The sequence below is a fragment of a genome, unplaced genomic scaffold (genome assembly GCF_019419815.1).
Source record: "Pyrus x bretschneideri cultivar Hongxiangsu unplaced genomic scaffold, Pyrus_bretschneideri_v1 Contig58, whole genome shotgun sequence".
Lineage (NCBI taxonomy): Eukaryota > Viridiplantae > Streptophyta > Magnoliopsida > Rosales > Rosaceae > Pyrus > Pyrus x bretschneideri.
In genome coordinates this window covers 2,085,693-2,106,987 of record NW_025999796.1, presented here as the reverse complement: position 1 = coordinate 2,106,987, position 21,295 = coordinate 2,085,693, and the positions used below count along the sequence as shown (strand labels likewise).

Below are 21,295 nucleotides of genomic sequence, written 5' to 3'. Positions count from 1 at the left end.
GTCTGCTCTGTAAAAGATGACTTGATGAACAAGAAATGTAGGGATCTGACGGTACTAGTAGGTTATAGATAGCAATTTGAAGTATGAATGAATGCTTGTAACACTTTAATCTTCGTAACTGTAAAAATGAAGAAAAATGTTTTATGATAAAATGGAAAGAAAAATTATGAATAGATGTGATTGAGAGATGTCAGTGTGATTGGACACGGAGTGGTACACAACGTGTCAATATACAAATGATGGAATATGTGTGCTAAAAAGTTAATAATTTAAAAAATATAATTTTTCACCATTTATATAAAAACATACGGTGTACCATCCATGTTCATGTCACAATGAAAATTTTCTTGATGAGATTAAACTGCAATTCCTCGTCCTGATTACTTGCCAAAAAAAGAAGAGAAAAAATACTAAATTTTCTCCTTTGACCATATAACAAACATCCGTTTTAACCTACTTTGAAACGTTCCCTATTCAATTTCTACCTCAAGCCTCAAATAACTCTCAATCTCTCTCTCTCTCTCTCTCTCTCTCTCTCTCTAACAATGTCGAACGATCCCTCCACCTCATCCACCGCAGAAGATCATCAAGACACCATCAGTTCCACCACCACCACCACCACCACCCCAACAATTACCACTTCTGCCTCATCAGACCACTCATCATCCCTCTCCAAAGCCCAATCAACAATCCAGTCCCTCTCAACCATCCTCCCCTCTCTCCCTCCTTCCCTCGCCTCCTCCTCCAACCCTTCCCGCTCCCTCCTCCATGACCACCACACCGCCTCCCACATCTCCTCCCTTCTCTGCCTACCCGACTCCGGTGCAGGCGACAACAACCTCTGCCGTTGGCTCTACGACACCTTCCAATCCTCCGATAACGACCTCCAACTTGTGGTCCTTCGCTTCCTTCCCATCATCGCCGGTGTCTACCTCTCCCGCGTGTCTCTTCGTATACCCATAGCCGGCTTTGAGGCTGTTCTGTTAGCCCTCTACGCCCACGAAACCACCACACGTGCCAGCCAGGCCATTACCGTCAACGTGCCTGACTTGTCACACCCCAGCCTTTACCACGAAACAAAGGCACCCATTAAGAACAATTCGACAGGCCTAAACTTGGCCGTTATATCCCCCAGCTTGGAACCCTATGGCACAGTGAGGTCCACAAGGAGGGCGAGGATTGTTGGGGTTGCGCTGGAGTTGTACTACAGCAAGATAGGTGAAATGCCGGTGCAGTCTAAAATCGAGTTTTGTGAGTTTTGTAGGGTTTGGGCTGGCGAAGACGGCGAAATGTACAAGGAGATGACTGGTAGTAGTAGTAGTAGCAGCAGCACTAATAAACGTAAAGAAGAGGGTGGAAAGTGTGAAGTACAGGAGGATGGAAATGATGAGAATAAGGAAGGTGGTTCGGGAAAGGCTGTGGTGGGCGTGGGCATGGGGAGAATTCCACTGCCGTGGGAATTACTGCAGCCGGTTTTGCGAATTTTGGGACACTGCCTTTTGTGTCCAAACCAAAACAAGGAGGTGATTGATAAGGCGAGCAAGGCTTGTACCAGTTTGTATGCGAGGTCTATGCATGATATCAATCCCAAGGCTATTTTGGCCACTAGGAGTCTGCTTAGGCTGACCAACACGGCGGCCAAAGATGATAATTTTGATCCAACTGAAATTCCTAAATCTCGAGTTATCAGTATCTAGGTTGATCTGCTGCTGCTCTTCACATCTTTATCATCACTAACTGTGAAACGTTTTTAATTTAGGACAATATATATCCAATGAATAATCCGAAACTCATATATATGTTCGTTTCGTTTCTTTCAGTGATTTGAATATATATATGTTGTTATCATATCCAATTAATTCAGGGTTTCAGATTATAGTTAGTAAATTGTTCTAGGTTTTGAGGATTACTGGATGAGAGTAGTTATTATATATGTTGTTATCGTATCAGAACCAGTGTGTGCTGAATCACTAAGGTTGGAGAACCCTGTGTATATCCTTAACCTTTTGATCCCATTGCAATTTCCGTATTGCGTTCGAATTTGCATGAGTAGTCCTTCCATTTCTTCTATCTGTTGCTACAATCTCAATTATTCAACATCATCGTCGGAGTCGATAGTGATGCTCATATTTTCACCATTTTCCCCCATATGTGATTCAAATGATTATGATCATTTTTCTGACCATTTTCCCCCATTTGTTGCCAACGTGACGGAATTGGTTTCATCTTTTTTCTGATCATCTTGTAGGATAATATAAATGATTATGATCATAATACACATGTAAATTCAATCAATTAGATAATACACAAATGCATCAAACACATATATCAATAAATAAAGCAGTAAAAAGGAAAAGATAATGAATGATATGGCCTGTGATATCAAGAGAGGCATGTTGTCATAGTCCTAAAGCCATAGACGTCTCCCTACGTGCCGGTTATAATGGTTATCTAAAACTCCAAGATACAACCCTTGAATCTCACATAGTGTCTAATCCATAAGCACGATTACGGTAGACAGGGTGCCAAGTAGTGATCAGCTGCCCATTGATGATCAAGATGAGTAGGAAGATAATAAGGATTATATATGAGTACTGTAGTAGGGAGAGAAGGAAGTCATTTGAATGTTTTATTAACATTTGAGGAGCTCCCCATTTATAAAACTATATATAACATTTGGTGAAAGACACGACTTCTCTAATATTATTTAAAATAATAAAATAAAGTTTTGAATCTTTAAGAAAATAAAATAAATAACCAACAATCCCCCACAAGATTCAAAAGTCCACAGAAGTGTAGAAGACATGTATGTATGTATGTTTGTATGTATGTATGTATGTGTGTGTGTGTGTGTGTGTGTGTGTGTGTGTGTGTGTGTGTGTGTGTGTGTGTGTGTGTGTGTGTGTGTGTGTGTGTGTGTGTGAATGGAAGAAATTTGGGCAACTTGTGTACCACGCAATGGATGTAGGTGTCTTTTGGTTTGGAAGAAATTTGGGCAACTTGTGTACCACGCAATGGATGTAGGTGTCTTTTGGACTTGAACCTACACTTAGTGTTAACAAATTTCATTTGAAGGAATCATAGTGAACTAGGTCTTGAACTAGATCCCTTTTGAACAGGGTACTAAATGTAATACACATGGTATCGATTAAAAAAATTGGCCCTGGTTAGCGTTATTTATGGCCAAGCGCTTAATCTTGATTCTCATGAGATTTATTAGAGAATAGCCCAATGCTCATAGTCACGGCCTCTCAACTACTCTCACTTAGGTGAGTTCTCCAAGAGTACATGCGACATGTACCCTGCGGGAGATTGCCCGCCTTGAAACTCATTCAGGGTTAATAACCTTCCTAACGTCACATAAAATAGCACTAATGCCATAGGGATGAGCAAAAGAATATCTCATGGATATCGTCAATATAATATGAGTGCTATTATGAATCACACAGTATGGATTGTTTCTACCACATTGAACTTCCTTCATGGGATCTCCAATCATAGAAGTTGGGTTTCTTCCCTAGGTGACTCCCTTCCGGGCTTAAGCACATCCCCCTCGACAATTTTGCATTTAGCCTCCCTTGGGCATGCAAATAAATGACTAACAAGTCATTTTATTAATTATGATTGCCTTCATAAGGCATATAAGTTTTCTAGTCATATATTTGCTCAGTAGTGCTCTTAAACCTGCATGTTATAACTAATTGCAAGCTAAAAAACATTTTAGTCATAATTTCACATATAAGTTGTTTAAGGTGCATAATCATTCATAGCTTTACTAGAATAAACTTGGGTACGGGCAATGAAACATACCCCCACATTATGGTGCATATCAGAAAATTCATTTCATGAGAATCTCAAATCAATTTCATTATATATGATATCCAAAATAAAGAGTAATTATACGCACATTGAAGAAAATTCAATATTATTTATTTGTTCTCGTGAGCAATGACATAAAAGAATTAGGAAATATTGTTAAATAACCAAGAGAGCATCAAACAGTAATCTATATTTCCATAGTGATAGGAGCATATTTAGGCAACTTACTTAGCTTGTTTTCGTGCATCTATGTTGTTAATTCATAGTTGTTTTAGTAGTTTAAGCCATTTTTGTGTGTTTTTAGGTTCATATGGCTAAGGAAGCAAAAAGATGCATTTTGGAGCATTTTGGAGCAAAATTGGGCTTGGAATGGATAGCATATGATTGGAGCCAAAGTGTTGGACGAATTTGAAGGCCTTGTATTCATTTTGGACATAAAACAAAGGGCCTAGCCCATTCTCTCTTAAACCAACCCCAAGGCCATGCATTTCCTTCTAATACCAAAGCCCACAATCACTTCAAAAGCCATGCAAAGAACCATCCATTCCATCAAAAAGAATCCATCAATTCACATGCAAAACCACCATTAACACACATGCACCCAAACAAAGCCAACCTAGCTAACCCTACATGCATTCTTTATGCAACTCTTCATCATTCCACCATTCATTCTTTATTCCACAAACAAGTCACATGCATTTCCACCTTCCTACTTCATCATTTCACCACATTCTCCCTCTTTAACTCATTTCATTATTCATTCACTTTGCATTCATTCAATTCCACCCCACATGCACCCTTTATTCTTCATCATTGCAACCATGGCACATTTACACCAACAAAACAACTCCCATGCCATGGCCTACTCATATTCCCATTTCCTTTCCAACATCTCACATGCATTTCCACCTTCCTACTTCATCATTTCACCACAGTTTCCCTTTTATTTCCACATGCAATTCTTCATCATTGCAACCACAAACACCTTAAACAAATAGCCATATACATCTCCACTCCTCCTATAAATACCCTTGCATTCATTCATTCAAAAATCATCTCATTCACAACACAACACAACATCACAAACACATCCACCTTCCTTAGCCGTGAGTCTCCCTTAGAATCCAAAAACCATCTTCCATTTCCACCACTCCTCATCCATTTCCATAATTTCCCAACACTTCCATCCCCCCAACCAACTATCCCTAGACCTTATGCTACAATAAAGAGGAAGATAAGAGGGCCTAAACGTTCATACAATTCAAGATTGAGTTGTTGGAATGTTTAGGCGTTTCTTTGATTTCAATGTTTAATTTCAATTCTCTTTGTTTTGTACGTATGAGGAAATAAACCCCCTTTAGCTAGGGGGTGATTCGAAACTATGTTTATGTTTGTAATATGATTTGATTACTTTTAATTACGTTTCATAAGTTGTGAATTCAATTTGTTTAACTGTTTAATTGATAACCTATTTATGTATGTTTATTAAGAATGAACGCTTAATTTTCATGCATGAATTTGACGCTAGAATATAAGTGAGTTTCACGTAATAGTTATGAACTTATATTCACAAGTAGTGGAGGTTGCTTATAAACAATCGTGTTAAACATATTCTTGGCATAAGTTTCATGCAATCATAGTAACGAATGCCTCGTCAACACTTATAGTTTTCATGATGCTTAATGATTCTTGCTTGTATCTCTATTATGCAATTCATGTAGGGAACTTGTGAGGAATGCTTTGGATTGTCGTATGCAATCATCCAATTCATTAACTTAAGGAAAACTTGACGGTTAATTTAAGCGGACCTAATTAACCCGGGGCGTTGAGAATTCATGGTTTATTGAAAAGCAATTAGACATCGTTTTGTATGCAAGTATAACATATGTGGAGATGAACCCCTTAGCTAGCTTCCCATCCATTCATTTCCGTCAAATCCATATTTACAATTTGTTTTATTTCCAAGTTTCCATTTTTAGTTTAAAGTCGTCCAAATCCAATCCCCCTTTACTTTATTGTTCAATTTAGTTAGAAATCAATTTAGTTTGTGTTTTTAAAGCATTTTGAGTCTTTTGGTTTGTCTTAGTGTTTTAACGTTTAGTTTCACATTCTTTGAGTCTAGTTTAGTGTTTTATCTTGTTTTTACGTTTTTGAGTTAGTTTCCAAGGTTTTAGCAATCCCTCCTAATCCCCGGTCCAGAACGATCCCTACTTATACTTATACTACAATTGACAAAAAGAGGGTTTAATTTGTGTGCGTATAAATCTCGCATCAAATTTTGGCGCCGTTGCCGGGGATTAGCAACTTTGCTAATCCCTTGGATTGTTTTATTTTCGTTTGTTTTTATTTTTCCAGATTCTTAAATTTGTTTTGTTTCTTGTTTTAGGTACTAGTTCATGACTCGGAGTTCTCATCCGATTCGTGAACATATCCTGGAGTGATTGGGTTCTTCGTCCGGCTGCAAGACGTAAAAGAAAGCGCTACTTGGGAGGCAACCCAATACAGTAAATAAAACTTTTGCTTGTTCATTGATTTTTTCGATAAATTACAATTGTATCTAAACATGGCAGAAAGATGGAACCTTTACAAAGGTTGTGTACGTGAGGCCCCACTACGTGGCAACACTCTCGGAGCAAGAGGCATCGAAGCAGGAGGCATCGGAACAGGAGGTCTCGGAGCAGAAGACATTGGAGCAAGAGGCATCGGAGCGGAAGGCATAGGAGCGGGAGGCACCGAAGATAGATCATTCAAGGCCCCAAACCTTGGTGGAACGCTGGATGACCCAGGAAAGAGGTGCCTCTGGAAGAAAGCTGCAAGCCTTTGACGGTCATCAAGCTCGTCAAGTTTCCTCTTCATGCCTGACGAATAATTGTTGGCAAGCACGTGCAAACTTCGGTTCTCGTACTTAAGCTGTTTGATCTCCTGCTTAAGACTCTCCACCTCCTCCATCAAGGATTCAACCTGACGGGAGCGAGCAAGAAGGCGTTGGCCCATGTTGGACACAGAGCCAGCGCACTGAACACTCAGAGCCAGGGATTCTTGAACGGCCAACTCATCGGACCGTCCTGAAAGTAGCTGACTGTCTTTGGGAGTGAGGAGGTTCCGAGCCACTATCGTAGCCGTTGTGGGATCCGTCATCACAGAGTCCTCATCTGTAAGAGGGCCATGGGAAGATAAGAAAGACGGGCACCATACCTTACCCTGACGAGACGCGACCGGATCACTGCTTAGACTCAAATCTAAGCAAAGGTTCGATGGGTTGGATGAGTTAGCCATTGTTCACGAAGTTAAAAGAGAAGGGGTGGACGGAGTAGATTTTCAAAGAGCCGGAGACGAGTTTCAAGAATGGAAAATCTTCAGAGTGTGTAAGTTGGCGGTGATCGATAGCTCTATAAAAAGCCAAGGCAACGCGTCCACCGATTCAAAAAGCCGACAAGCGCAAAGTTCGGCGACGCTTTATCTGCTTTTCAGAAAACGCGTTCAACACGTGGAGGCCATCATCGCAACTACACGTCTTTAGCCGACAAGCGCAAAGTTCGGCGACGCTTTATCTGCTTTTCAGAAAACGTATGCAGCTTTATCGAAGAGGCGTCTTCAAAGATCGAAGAGTCGTCACTATTCCAAAAAGCCGGATTTGCGGGATCGAAATGTTTGTCGACAACGGTAAAAGAACAGTATCACCACTTGCTATTGAATTCCCTATATATGTCGACCTTCATCTTTTATGGCAAGACAGAACTGAAGAAAATGCCCAACTCTTCCTCACCTCTGAGGGCGCACTCCCAGCAAAGCCTTTCGAAATACTCCATTCTTTCTTCTTCCCCAAAGATGATACCAGATGCCTGGAGTACAGATGACCCAGGAGGAAACAGCACCACAAATACATGTGCTGATTCATTCACCGCTTCTTCAAAAGCAAAGGTATCTCATATCATCAAGGGCGAAAGCAAAGGTATCTCATATCATGCTCTTTCCCTGTCTTTTCCTTTGTCTTTGATATTACTTGCATGGCAAAGTGAAAGAAGCAATCAGCCGGCACTTGGAGTCTATCTGGACTCTATTCCCTGGTTGCTTACCTAGCTTTGCTGAGCTATCCTCTAACCCTCTTCAATACGAATTGGAGAGATTGAACAAAGAAACAGATAAGAGGAGGAAGCTCAGACCTTCGGGGGAGAACAAAGGAAGCCTGCTGCCCAGTTCAAGAGTAGCACAAAGGAAAATCAACGATGGGAGCAGCGCAGTTCAAGAGTAAGCCTGTGGAAACTCAAGATGAAGCCTCACTGTAATCACCAAGGAGAAGATGGAACGAACACTCCACAATCAGATTTGCATCTCTAAACTCTTCTCTTTGTTAGATACATTCTGCCATGTTTAGTTTGTTTAATTGCTGTTTATATGTTTGCTTGTGTGTAGTGTGGTTTTTAACATTGAGGACAATGTTTGATTTAAGTGTGGGGGAGTTACTAAAGTGTTTTGATGAAAATTCGTAGGGTTTTATCCACCATAACTTCAAATGTTGTTTCTTGCTGTTTTTAAGTGTGTTTAGTGTGTTTTGACTTAAAAATTCGAAAATCACATAAAAATTCGAAAAACATGTTTTGAAAAGCCTAAAAAGAGTGTTTTGAGTCGTTTTTGTGTCGTAGGTCACCTTCCAACACAATGATAAGGATTTGGTTTCTAATTGCATGACTGTTGAAAAGAGTTATAAACATGGAGAAAAGTTTGATTTACTCTTGGTATATGCTTGGTTATGGTTATAATGTATGACTTCACATGCAATTATAAAAGAAAAAAATTAGTTATGTAACATGCTTGAAGGAAGGAACTCAAACAAACGCTACAACCCTGAGAGACTTGAGCCTATAACGTTCTTTGGAGAGTATAATCTGTGATTTCTTGTTTTCTAAAGTCGTTGCATGATCTCATTATTCTTTGCTTGGTTACTACTTAGAAGGCGTTTCATCATATAGTTCCAAATGCTAGAACTCATGCCCATTTCATTTAAAGCATGTTATTGATTTGCATAACATATACCAAGATGAAGTTGTGTAGTTGCCACCATAGCCAAATAGCCTCACTTCCCATATTTCGTATATGTTGTAAGTTTTACCCCCGTTGAGCTTTGTTTAGCCTTTATTCTTTGTCAACCCACATTATCCTCACCTAGCCTAGTTTAGGACAATCCACACCTTTGTTCTTAGAAGATAGTGAGCATGACTTAAATGAATTCCTTTTGAGTTACATTATGCAAGAAAATGAGTGTGGGAGAAGGAATGCTTGTTCTTAAGTATGTTTTGAGTTTCAAAAGAAAAGAAAAACAGAAAAGAAAAGAAAGAAAGAAAAAAGAGCTTGAAAAAAATGAAAGAATGAGTGATTGAAGTAAGGGCTCAAAACACCAATTCTGGCCCTAAATTGTCTCCCTTTTTGTTCCAAAGTTGAGTTTTCATTCAAAAGAAAATTCTAAGTTGATTCAATTGCCTTGCTCACTATTTCTTTAAGAACCTTTGTTTTCCATATCCCTTCTTTGTTATCCACACGCCCCAAGCCCCATTACAACCCGTGACTTCAATCTTGAGTGTTATGTATTTCAATTGTGGAGTTTGAATTTGGTATGAGCATATGGTGTCACTGGTTCTCGCGTCTAAGTAGTAGCATTCCATTCATGAGATCATAATCTAAACATGCTTATTAACTCCAAAAATTGCGTTCTTTGTGATACATATATGTGAGTGTTCGTTTTCATGTTTACATCAATCTTCTCACATATGACTAGATTAGGGTGTGTAGTTAAAAAAATCTGAGTGAAAATTGAGTGCATATCTTGTAAGGAATTGAGCAAATTCTCTAAGGCATGTTACTACATTCAAAACATGGTTTTAAATGCTTAATTGTGAACTAGTATGTGGTGACTATGATTAAAAATGTACTTAAGGGTAAAGATGGCTAAATTCTGTGGGAATAATAATTTTTAACTTGTCATGTGCATTGGAAATCCCTGAAACGATTGTTGGAAGGTGTAGGTTGTGTTTTACGTGTTTAGTGTCGTTTTGTTTATTTGTTTTTATTCTGTTTTGCTCGAGGACTAGCAAAAGATAAGTGCGGGGGAGTTTGATAGGAGCATATTTAGGCAACTTACTTAGCTTGTTTTCGTGCATCTATGTTGTTAATTCATAGTTGTTTTAGTAGTTTAAGCCATTTTTGTGTGTTTTTAGGTTCATATGGCTAAGGAAGCAAAAAGATGCATTTTGGAGCATTTTGGAGCAAAATTGGGCTTGGAATGGATAGCATATGATTGGAGCCAAAGTGTTGGACGAATTTGAAGGCCTTGTATTCATTTTGGACATAAAACAAAGGGCCTAGCCCATTCTCTCTTAAACCAACCCCAAGGCCATGCATTTCCTTCTAATACCAAAGCCCACAATCACTTCAAAAGCCATGCAAAGAACCATCCATTCCATCAAAAAGAATCCATCAATTCACATGCAAAACCACCATTAACACACATGCACCCAAACAAAGCCAACCTAGCTAACCCTACATGCATTCTTTATGCAACTCTTCATCATTCCACCATTCATTCTTTATTCCACAAACAAGTCACATGCATTTCCACCTTCCTACTTCATCATTTCACCACATTCTCCCTCTTTAACTCATTTCATTATTCATTCACTTTGCATTCATTCAATTCCACCCCACATGCACCCTTTATTCTTCATCATTGCAACCATGGCACATTTACACCAACAAAACAACTCCCATGCCATGGCCTACTCATATTCCCATTTCCTTTCCAACATCTCACATGCATTTCCACCTTCCTACTTCATCATTTCACCACAGTTTCCCTTTTATTTCCACATGCAATTCTTCATCATTGCAACCACAAACACCTTAAACAAATAGCCATATACATCTCCACTCCTCCTATAAATACCCTTGCATTCATTCATTCAAAAATCATCTCATTCACAACACAACACAACATCACAAACACATCCACCTTCCTTAGCCGTGAGTCTCCCTTAGAATCCAAAAACCATCTTCCATTTCCACCACTCCTCATCCATTTCCATAATTTCCCAACACTTCCATCCCCCCAACCAACTATCCCTAGACCTTATGCTACAATAAAGAGGAAGATAAGAGGGCCTAAACGTTCATACAATTCAAGATTGAGTTGTTGGAATGTTTAGGCGTTTCTTTGATTTCAATGTTTAATTTCAATTCTCTTTGTTTTGTACGTATGAGGAAATAAACCCCCTTTAGCTAGGGGGTGATTCGAAACTATGTTTATGTTTGTAATATGATTTGATTACTTTTAATTACGTTTCATAAGTTGTGAATTCAATTTGTTTAACTGTTTAATTGATAACCTATTTATGTATGTTTATTAAGAATGAACGCTTAATTTTCATGCATGAATTTGACGCTAGAATATAAGTGAGTTTCACGTAATAGTTATGAACTTATATTCACAAGTAGTGGAGGTTGCTTATAAACAATCGTGTTAAACATATTCTTGGCATAAGTTTCATGCAATCATAGTAACGAATGCCTCGTCAACACTTATAGTTTTCATGATGCTTAATGATTCTTGCTTGTATCTCTATTATGCAATTCATGTAGGGAACTTGTGAGGAATGCTTTGGATTGTCGTATGCAATCATCCAATTCATTAACTTAAGGAAAACTTGACGGTTAATTTAAGCGGACCTAATTAACCCGGGGCGTTGAGAATTCATGGTTTATTGAAAAGCAATTAGACATCGTTTTGTATGCAAGTATAACATATGTGGAGATGAACCCCTTAGCTAGCTTCCCATCCATTCATTTCCGTCAAATCCATATTTACAATTTGTTTTATTTCCAAGTTTCCATTTTTAGTTTAAAGTCGTCCAAATCCAATCCCCCTTTACTTTATTGTTCAATTTAGTTAGAAATCAATTTAGTTTGTGTTTTTAAAGCATTTTGAGTCTTTTGGTTTGTCTTAGTGTTTTAACGTTTAGTTTCACATTCTTTGAGTCTAGTTTAGTGTTTTATCTTGTTTTTACGTTTTTGAGTTAGTTTCCAAGGTTTTAGCAATCCCTCCTAATCCCCGGTCCAGAACGATCCCTACTTATACTTATACTACAATTGACAAAAAGAGGGTTTAATTTGTGTGCGTATAAATCTCGCATCACATAGTATGCTTCAACATTAAGGGCGCGTTTACTAATCCGTAATCAAATTGAGAGGAATTGAATTGAGGAGGAATTGGATTGAGGAGGAATTAGAATGAGGTGGAGTCAAAATCGAATTCTTGTTGAAGCTGTTTACTTAAATGTTCTGGAATCGGAATAGAAATGACACTAATTCCATAAAGCCGTTTACTAATTTAGCAGAATCAGAATATAACCCAGTATGATTACTAAAATGCCCTTGTCCCAAATCAAAAATTTTATATTCTTTTTTTTAATAAAATTTGAAATAATATATAATTGTAAGAAAAAAAAATTTATTTAAAATTTTAACAATTCCTGTGTTCGTTATTTTTAATAAAACTTGAATTCTTTTTACTCTTTTTTTTTCTTTCACTTTTTACTCTTTAATGAGTAACTCATTCGACAAAAAAAGTTAAAAAACCCAACAACAAAAATAATGGGAGTTGGGAGGGGTTCTGGAACCTTCACGGTTCCACTTCCACCACAACCTTCTTTACTCTCCCCCCTCTGCATCCTCAATTGGTTTTTGCGATCATCGCTTGACCTTGTTCTATCGGCCTGAAAATCTCTTTCTGTCAGGTCATCGAGTTGTAAACGAGGAACTCCTTGTTGGCAGCCATTCTTGGATCATCTCAGTGTGCAAATCATAAGGTTTTCTTTTATCTATATACTCCTTTGCATTTGTCTCTCCACAACTAGAATTGGATCTGCGGCTGTCGGGAGTTTGTTGGTAGAACTGTTGGGGTCGGTTGGTGGTGGGTCTTGGCAGTATAGGAGGTGGTGCGGTGGTGTGAGTTGATTAAGGGGTGGGGATGAGTGTGCTTTTGTGGTTGAATCGTGATGAAAGGGGTAGGGTAATTTTGGCAGAGAAGTTTGATTCCGAAAGTTGGCTTTCTTCCGAAATTCAAATACCTCCTCCAAGTTGGTAATTGGATTCCGACAATATTAGGAATTTGATTACTGATTTTAGGTGGAGCCCACAAATAATTTCATTCCCAAAATTTAGTAAACGCCGAAATCAGTTGGGGAGGAATTCAATTCCCTTTCTTCTATTGGTTATTTAACATACTTAATAGTTGATGTTCATATTTATATATATGGTTGTGAGATTTATCATGAGATTGAATCTGTTGTCAATTATAAAATAATTATGTGTGTATAAATTTAGTAAACGACGAAATCAGTTGGGGAAGAATTCAATTCCCCTTCTTCTATTGGTTATTTCGCTTTTCTTCTTGTTTCTTTTTTTTATTCTTCCTTTACTTATTTTATATATATACTAGCATATGGACACATACAAAGTGTGTGAGAGTTTTTATTTTTTATTTTTGTTTTTGAAATAGAAGGAGAGAGGAAGAGAGTGATAGAGAATGTGGGAGTGGGAAGTTGTTGTTGTTGTTTTTTTTTATTTTTTTTTTTAATTTTATTTTTAATTAGAGATATGTTAGGATTACATGTAGGTGAGGCTTTGAAAAAAAAAACAGCAAAATTTGGTTGTGTGAAATTACATTTCTACCCCATATTTCTTATTCATATTCTGCTTTAATTAGAGGGCTAAATTGGTAATTTCACAAGATTTTGGTTGACAATGAATGTTTTATTAATTAGTTGAGATATATATAGAGCAGAAAATGCATATAAAGTCAGGACTAATGGAAGTCAAAAGTATGAAGTGGTAAAAACACAATAATTCAAGAGAGATATGCAGTCCGCAAACTATTGTCCGCATGGGACTAAAGTACTCACATGAAATAAATAATATGCAAATGCAAGTAATGTAATGTGGTAGTCTAGGAATGGAACCATTTCTTGATTAAGAGAAAAGATCAAATCGAATAATCCCGCTTCGCCTCTATAGAGAGAATCATCGATACACCCAGATCTTAAATAATCAAATAACTCATTAGTTTTCCAGTAAGAAATTCTTATGCAAATACAAAGTCAATAATCATAAAATGCATAACAACTCATATGCCGACAATCTCATTTGAAATTTTGACAACCACTTGACAATGAAATTTGTTCCCTTTGCCTCAACAATGTCGAGACAACATGCATAAAGTAATTATGCATATACATGATTCATGAAACAATATTTCAATTGCCAAATGAAAACAAAATTCAGTTTCTAAGTCAAACTTCATTTACCCTTCTATACATTTGTAAATTATACTCTGCAAGAATATGATAAGATGCAATCAAACTGAAACACAACTTTCGGTCATTAGCAAACAGGTCTAATTTTATACTGCAATTTCAAGAATGAGATATTTATGTTCAGTTTCTAAATTTTTTTTTTTCTTCCCCAAAAGACAATGCACTTTTAATTTGTTTCAAGACAAAATTATATATGCAGACTCATGCATATTCTGTTTTTATTCGAAGATTAATGAGACTCTGCACAGACAGTGTTTGCAAACACACATAAACGTAATCGTAACAAGAATTAAAAATTAAAAACCTATTTTCAGGAGATCGTTGAAAGAAGAAGCAATCACATCAATTGGTTATTGTGTGCTATACAGATATATACATTATTTCCTCATAGAATTCAAGCCATACAAAAGCAAATTGGAAAATTAAACAAGTAAGGTGTTAATAAAATACACAGTAAATGTTTTCTGCGTTTGTAGATATAGTGATGACATGTACGGAAAAAGATGCAGAGATTCAAATATGCAATATACACAGTATTAACTATATGTTATTTCTTTGCAACTACATTAGTGAATAAAGAACCCAGGTTACCCTGTACGGCTGGGTTTGATATAGTAATTGTTATACACCTTTGCCTTGCGTAGATTTCTAGGTTGCCAACTACTCACTCCAACTACGTATAAACACGCTGAAAAACAAAAGGTAAGGTTAGATGCTGTACAATCTTTATAATTAAGGTTCTTAATTTATAGCTGGTTGCCCAGTGTTTTTGGTTGTCGGTATTCTTGGGACAAAGGGTATTTGAACGGTACGGTTAGGCTTGGAAGGGAATCCTTGCTGCAGAATGAGAAACTTCAACTTTCATTATCGATCTTAGACCGCATAAGAGAATAGACGTCGCTGCTGGAACCCGAAAAGAAAATCTGGTTCAGACGAGATTTATCACAAAAATTGCACTGCATAATTGAGAATCCTTTATGATTTGGGAAGTTTGTTACAAATATATAAAATTAAATATAATCCTTGGGGTGCCAAACGGAATTGGCTTAACCGTTCTTTTCCATTCTTTGCGATAATTTGGTTTTTTGGCGTGCGCTAAGCCTCACAGTGGGGTGATAATCGAACCCAAAATCTTTTATTTACAAGTGAAGAGGAATATTATTAGATCATAGAACTAAGTGGTGGGATAATTTATTTCTTATTGTTTGAAGGAAAGATGAGAGAAAATTAGTTACGGTGGTTTGGACATGTGCTAAAAAGGCTTACTGATGCTCTGGTTAGAAGATGCGACTATGGGATAGAGGTCCAAGGCCAAAGGGGTAGAGGAAGATCTAGGAAAACTTTGGAAGAGACTCTAAGAAAAGCTTTAGAGTACTTGGATCTAACGGAGGACATGACACAGAACCGAACGCAATGGCGTTCTAGGATTCATATAGCCGACCCCACTTTATGGGAAAAGACTTTGTTGTTTTTGTTGTTGTTGTTTTTATGTATACTACTACTAGGAAGTTCAAAAAGGACTTTCCCGATCAAAAATAAAATAAAAATCTGGCGCTTAACCTTTGTAGTTCTAGCTATATATTTCCTATTTTCTTTTGGATATAATTATTTTATTGTTAATTTATCTAGTTGATCTGGGAAATTAAGCAAGAGGAGTTTCCCGTTCGTCACTTTGCCTTGTCCGAATTAAGGCATGCAGTTTCCTACTGCAATAAGGTGAACCGCGCGCAAAACCAACTACAGTATATATAGAGAGATCACTGTGATTAGCTACGAACACACAAATAAACACACATAGACCAACAATAATTCAGCTAGTGAAAACAAGAAGCAACGATCGATCGACGAGGCATTGATATTTACCAAGCTAGATATTGCGATCGTTCTATCCATGTCGAGAGCAAGAAGAGTCGGTCCAGTAATTAAACTGGAGCCTCAAGAAGGAGTGGATCCGAGAGTACTACGGCAGAAAGAGCTAAACAGAAAATTTGTGAGTTTCTCCAAGAGGCGTTATGGGCTGTTTAGTAAGGCTACGGATTTTTGCTTGAAGTTCGATGCACAAATTGCCATTCTAGTGTTGTCTCCTGCTGGTAGGCCTTACTCTTTTGGACACTCTTCTGTGGATGCTGTTCTCAATCGCTATTTTAGGATAGCGCAAGCACCTTCTACCAGCCGGGTTAAGGTAGAGCAAATGCCTTCAAGTAGCAGCATTAAAATAGAGGAATTAGCGTCTTGTTCTAGTAGTGGCGTACTTACAGTAGATGATCAGCTGCAAAGAGACAAGATTCAAGAGCTCAGAAACCAACTTGAAAATCAAAAGAAGCAAAAGAGAGAGAACGAGATTGTGGAGAAGAAGAAGGTGGCGAAGGTGAAAGAGTCGATTGAGAAGGAGTTGCAAACATGCAAAATAGTTGAAGAGTTGGTGGCATTTAAACAAAAATATTCGGTGCTTCTTGACAATATTAACAAGAGACTGAAAAAATCGCCCGTTAATAAGAGGCAATGTGTGTCGATCAAACCACACCTGAAATCTGAAGATCACTTGTGGTCTAATTCAAGTACCCTAAATTTTGAGACTGGTCATCATGCAGTGGTTGATCATGAGCATCCTCATTACAACAATTGCTCTTTTCAAGGCGTCGTTAACAGGCAATGCGCCTCAATCAAACCAATTGTTAAATCTGAAAACATATCACCACCTAGTTCAACCATAAATTTTGAGATTGATCATCACTGTCGTGGTAACAACGGTGGTGGCGAGGGATCTATCAGCCAGGATAAATTTTTGGAAGATAATAACGCGCAACATGTCTCGATCAGACCACTATTGATATCTGAAGACACACAGCGTAATACAACCCTAAGAAGGGTGGCTGATGATCATCATGTTAGTAACGGCAATGGACCTTTCACCTGGAATGCAGAAGATTTGGAGAACTTCTTGCTAAGGCAAGATTTGGAGGATATAGGTGGTGCAGTGGATCAAACTCGATATTCTGCAATGCTCAACTACTTTAAAGGGGAAGTTGGTAATGATCCGAATGGCGCCATTGATGTTTCACCTACAGAACATGTTGTTTTCCCTGCTACGAGCGCTCCCTTCGATCCAGTTGGGTCATCAGATTTCACACAACACAATACTGCTGATCGTGCTGCTAATAGATATTCCGGCTACTTGGAAGACATAATCCATAATCCTTACTCTCATCAGCATACACGTTTCTATTTTAGTTGACGAGTTGTTCTCGATCATGATCTAGTTCTATTTTATTTCTTATTTTTTAACTGACGAGTATTGTATTTAAGTACGTTATTAAGTCCAATTTAAGGAAGTGTTTCGTTTGTCTCCTTCTTTCTTTCTGTGGATCCAAATTTCCGTTCAAGCAGATTGACTAAAAAATATGCAAGAAAGATGACACTACAGTTAATGTCTAAGCCCACCAATGCCTAAGTCAGAGATATTTTCAAAGAAATTGAAAAATTTGCAGTGTCTTTTGAGAAGTTTGCTGATGTAGGAATATTCATTTTGGTAGATGCTTGGCAGGAGACATCTGAAGATCTCTTACTTTATCTTTGACTCTTTATGAAAAAGTAGCCCTTATCATGCAGTCGTGTAAGGAAGTGTTGGACTTCATTCAGGATGTTAGAACCAAATTTGCGCACCGTTGTAGATGGTGGAGGCACAAACTCAAGCTACTTGCAAGATAGAAAACAACCGTAAGCAAGTTTAAGATCGGGATTGTGCCATCCAAAGGCTCTCTGATGGTTAAGTTAGTAAGCAGTTTTAGACTCAAGGATAGAATAAATGTTTTAAAAGGGCAAAAAAAGAAGAAGATAGAAGTTCTAACGGAATTATACAAAAGGGATACTTTCTCCACATTGTAACAAGTTTAGATTAAACTTTAGGGGCTATTGCTCCAATTATCTCTTATATAAAAGATGTTGTGAAACTTGACTTGCTATATATTACGTTGAGATTGAATGAAAGAAATTGTAGTTGAACGAGTGAAATCAGTGATAATGAGTGGCCAGTAGTCAACATTGACTGGTCAATATGCTCATACTGCATAAGTCCACGGGGCCAACGGTCACCAAGTAGAGAAATTTTTCATTATGCCCGGAATATAGATGTTACACGTACACCATGTGTCATTATATAAGTGGAGGAAAGTTTAACTTTTTAAGCTGTTAATTTTTTAACACAAGTATCTTACCACTTGTACAGTGACATTTGTTGTACCACCTCTGAAAAATCTCTCCACCAAGTGACCAAAGAGGTTATTGTGATAACCAAAGTGGTAACTACTTTTTTCTTCAAGTCACCAAAGTGAACACATGCGCGATATACTAAAAACCAACCAATTATGTTCTTGTGTAGTTGCTTTGCTTGTACTTGTGTAATTGTTTTTCTTCTAGGGTAAAGATGGATTTCATTAAACTGCAAAACGCTAATGCAGTACAAACTAGGGTAATGTATATAAAAGAGACTCTGAAAAAAACCGTGAACGGGAAAAACACATGAAGAATCCCGAACGAAGGAAAAAGGGCCACACATGCCACTTATTCAATCGACAATTATATACTCGCCGGAGATCCATTCCATTAGCCAAGGCAGGCCACTACCCTCCCATAAAGAGAAACCACTAATCAGAAGACTAAATTTTGAAATCCGATGAGCCACCTGATTGGCACTTCGAGGCACAAACTGCAAAGTTAGCTGACGTAGAAGGACAAGCTCACGGACGGCATGGACAATTGCCTCTTCCCAACACTCCTCCTGCAGTATAAGATTAACCGCATTCAAAGAACCAAGACTCCACCACCAACAGAACAAAACCCTCCAGCGACGTACCCAGCAAGTCATGAACCACCACCCCAATACCCCTCCGTCCATCTCTACTATCAACAACTCCGTCTCATTAAGTTTTAAAAAGAGCCTTCTAGCGGCAGACACCAAAGCACCGCTCAATTAGACATAGGAGATCTCCTTCCTCATAGTCCTTAGCCTTTTTCACAAGCATATCCACACATTCTTATAAGTAGTTTCAAACCAATCATGGGCCATCCTCCAAAAAAAAGGAGAAACTTTGGGAGTATTTTTGAGGCTCCATATCTGTTGACACGAGAGTACAAAGAGCATGAATTCACAGATAGAACAGGACCCGGAGACGCCATTGCAGCCCAATAACCACTTTTCATTCTATTCAAAAGCCAAATCCATCGATCGTGATTATCATGCAGAAAAGATATCGATAAGAGATTGTTTCCGTTTCCTCAAAATTAAAATTGTCATACACCACTGGAACATTCCAACTCTCACTTGCTGTCATTGAATCACAGATCTTCAAATGCTAAGGAATCTGAAGATTAGACTGAACATAGAATCCATTATCTCTGGGCTCCCATGGTTCGCCATACACCCTTACAGACTTCCCATCTCCAATGTGCCAGCTCAGCCCCAGTTTCAACAAGATGGATTGCCATGTAAACGATGGCTGGGGGCCAAGATCAGCTGTCAAAAAAGCGGAGGAAAAATGTTTGAACTGGGAATTCTTGAATCTCAGTTTTCTCCCTACTTCTCACTCAGAAGCTGCTCACTGCCTGCCCCTCTTCCCTTCACCTTCGCACTCATTTTTCCATCCTTCTTCTTGCTCCCACTCTTATTTTCCAACCCATAATCATGATTTAGATCTCAGAGTATTGGGCTCTATTTTGACACAAGACTCAACCCTCCCAGCCCATTGCCGATCTGGCTTGCCAAAAAATTTGGGCGAAGAATGGAACGATTTACATTGGCACAAGGGTGTTTTACACACCCCTCCTCCTCTTCCTGTTACGTTTTGTGACCTTCCTTGCAGGTGTGTATGTGGTGGCTTTGATTCTTTGTGGATGGTTTTGCGCAACATTCTCAGATCTAGTTTATGGTTCAGGTACTCTTTTCATTTTGGAGCGATGACTTTTTTTGCAGTGCAAACGGTGGTTGTTTGGATCTTGAAGATTAGGTTTTTTGTCCTTTTTTTTTCTTCTTGTTGCCCACGGGCCTAAAGATGTATGAGCCTCTTTTTGTGTTTTGGATTGTAGGTCTACTTTGCTTGGGTCTGTTTATCTTTGAATTCTTGCTTTGTTTTATGTAAGGTTTTGTGTTTTGTTTGGGCCTAGGCATATCTTTCACAAATTGTAATTTCCCTTATATTAATGGAGTGCTATTTCAACCAAATAATAATAATAATAATAATAATAATAATGATACTAATAATAATAATAATAATAATAATAATAATGCTAATAATTGTTTCAGTTTTTAGTTTTTGTTGCAGGATATTTATGTCCATTCACTAATTGGTGATGAATAGGCCATTGATACCTTAAATGAATAGTCATTGATACTTCAAATGAATAGTCATTGATACTTTAAATGAATAGGTCATTTATTCATCAATTAACTGCTGTAATCATTAGGCCTATTCATTCCTTAATTGATTAGGCAATTAATTCTCACTATTGAATTAGGGGTATTTGTCAGGATTGGCACACTTCTATATAAAGGTAGTTATGCCTCACATTGTAACACACCAAGATTTTCTCTAATAGAATTCTCTCATTCTCCCTAAAGTTATTTTCCTCTACAACACGTTATTAGCACTTTTGCTGTTAACGGAATCAAAATCTACAATTTGGATGTTCTCACCTTTTTGTTAATAGTCCTCTGGATTTTGAAAGTAAGATCATCTTTGCGTTTGGAGTAGGTATTTTGTTTCATGATTTCAAGTCCATGTTGAACCCATAATTATATGTTGAAACATTCCATGAAGCATGAACCCAATTATAATATTTTCTTATAGCTTATGTATTTTTTTTATGTTTATCATATATCGTTTTATTTTTTGCAATTTTTTGAAACCCTCACGATACAAAAAATTATCATGATACATAGCCCTTTAATCTAACTTTATGCATGTTAAATCAAAACCAGTTGTTTGTGATTCTTTTTTATGATAAACATATGTTATCATATGGAGGATCTAAATGATGCCTCAATCCTTATTGCCACAAAACCCTAACAACGTGGTTATTAGTGGGCTTGCAGAAGTAAGCCTCACCCGACAATTAGAAAT

General features: G+C 37.8%; 1 protein-coding gene across 1 annotated transcript; it reads left to right on the top strand.

Moving 5' to 3' along the window:
• The first annotated feature begins 545 nt into the window (after positions 1–545).
• LOC125471158 lies at positions 546–1,697 on the top strand. The gene has a single exon (XM_048571278.1). The coding sequence runs from the start codon at positions 546–548 to the stop codon at positions 1,695–1,697; it is 1,152 nt and encodes a 383-aa protein (XP_048427235.1).
• The last annotated feature ends 19,598 nt before the right edge of the window (positions 1,698–21,295 follow it).

Coding starts and splice junctions, on each gene's coding strand:
- LOC125471158 (XM_048571278.1), top strand. CDS start 546: ATGTCGAACGATCCCTCCACCTCATCCACCGCAGAAGATCATCAAGAC.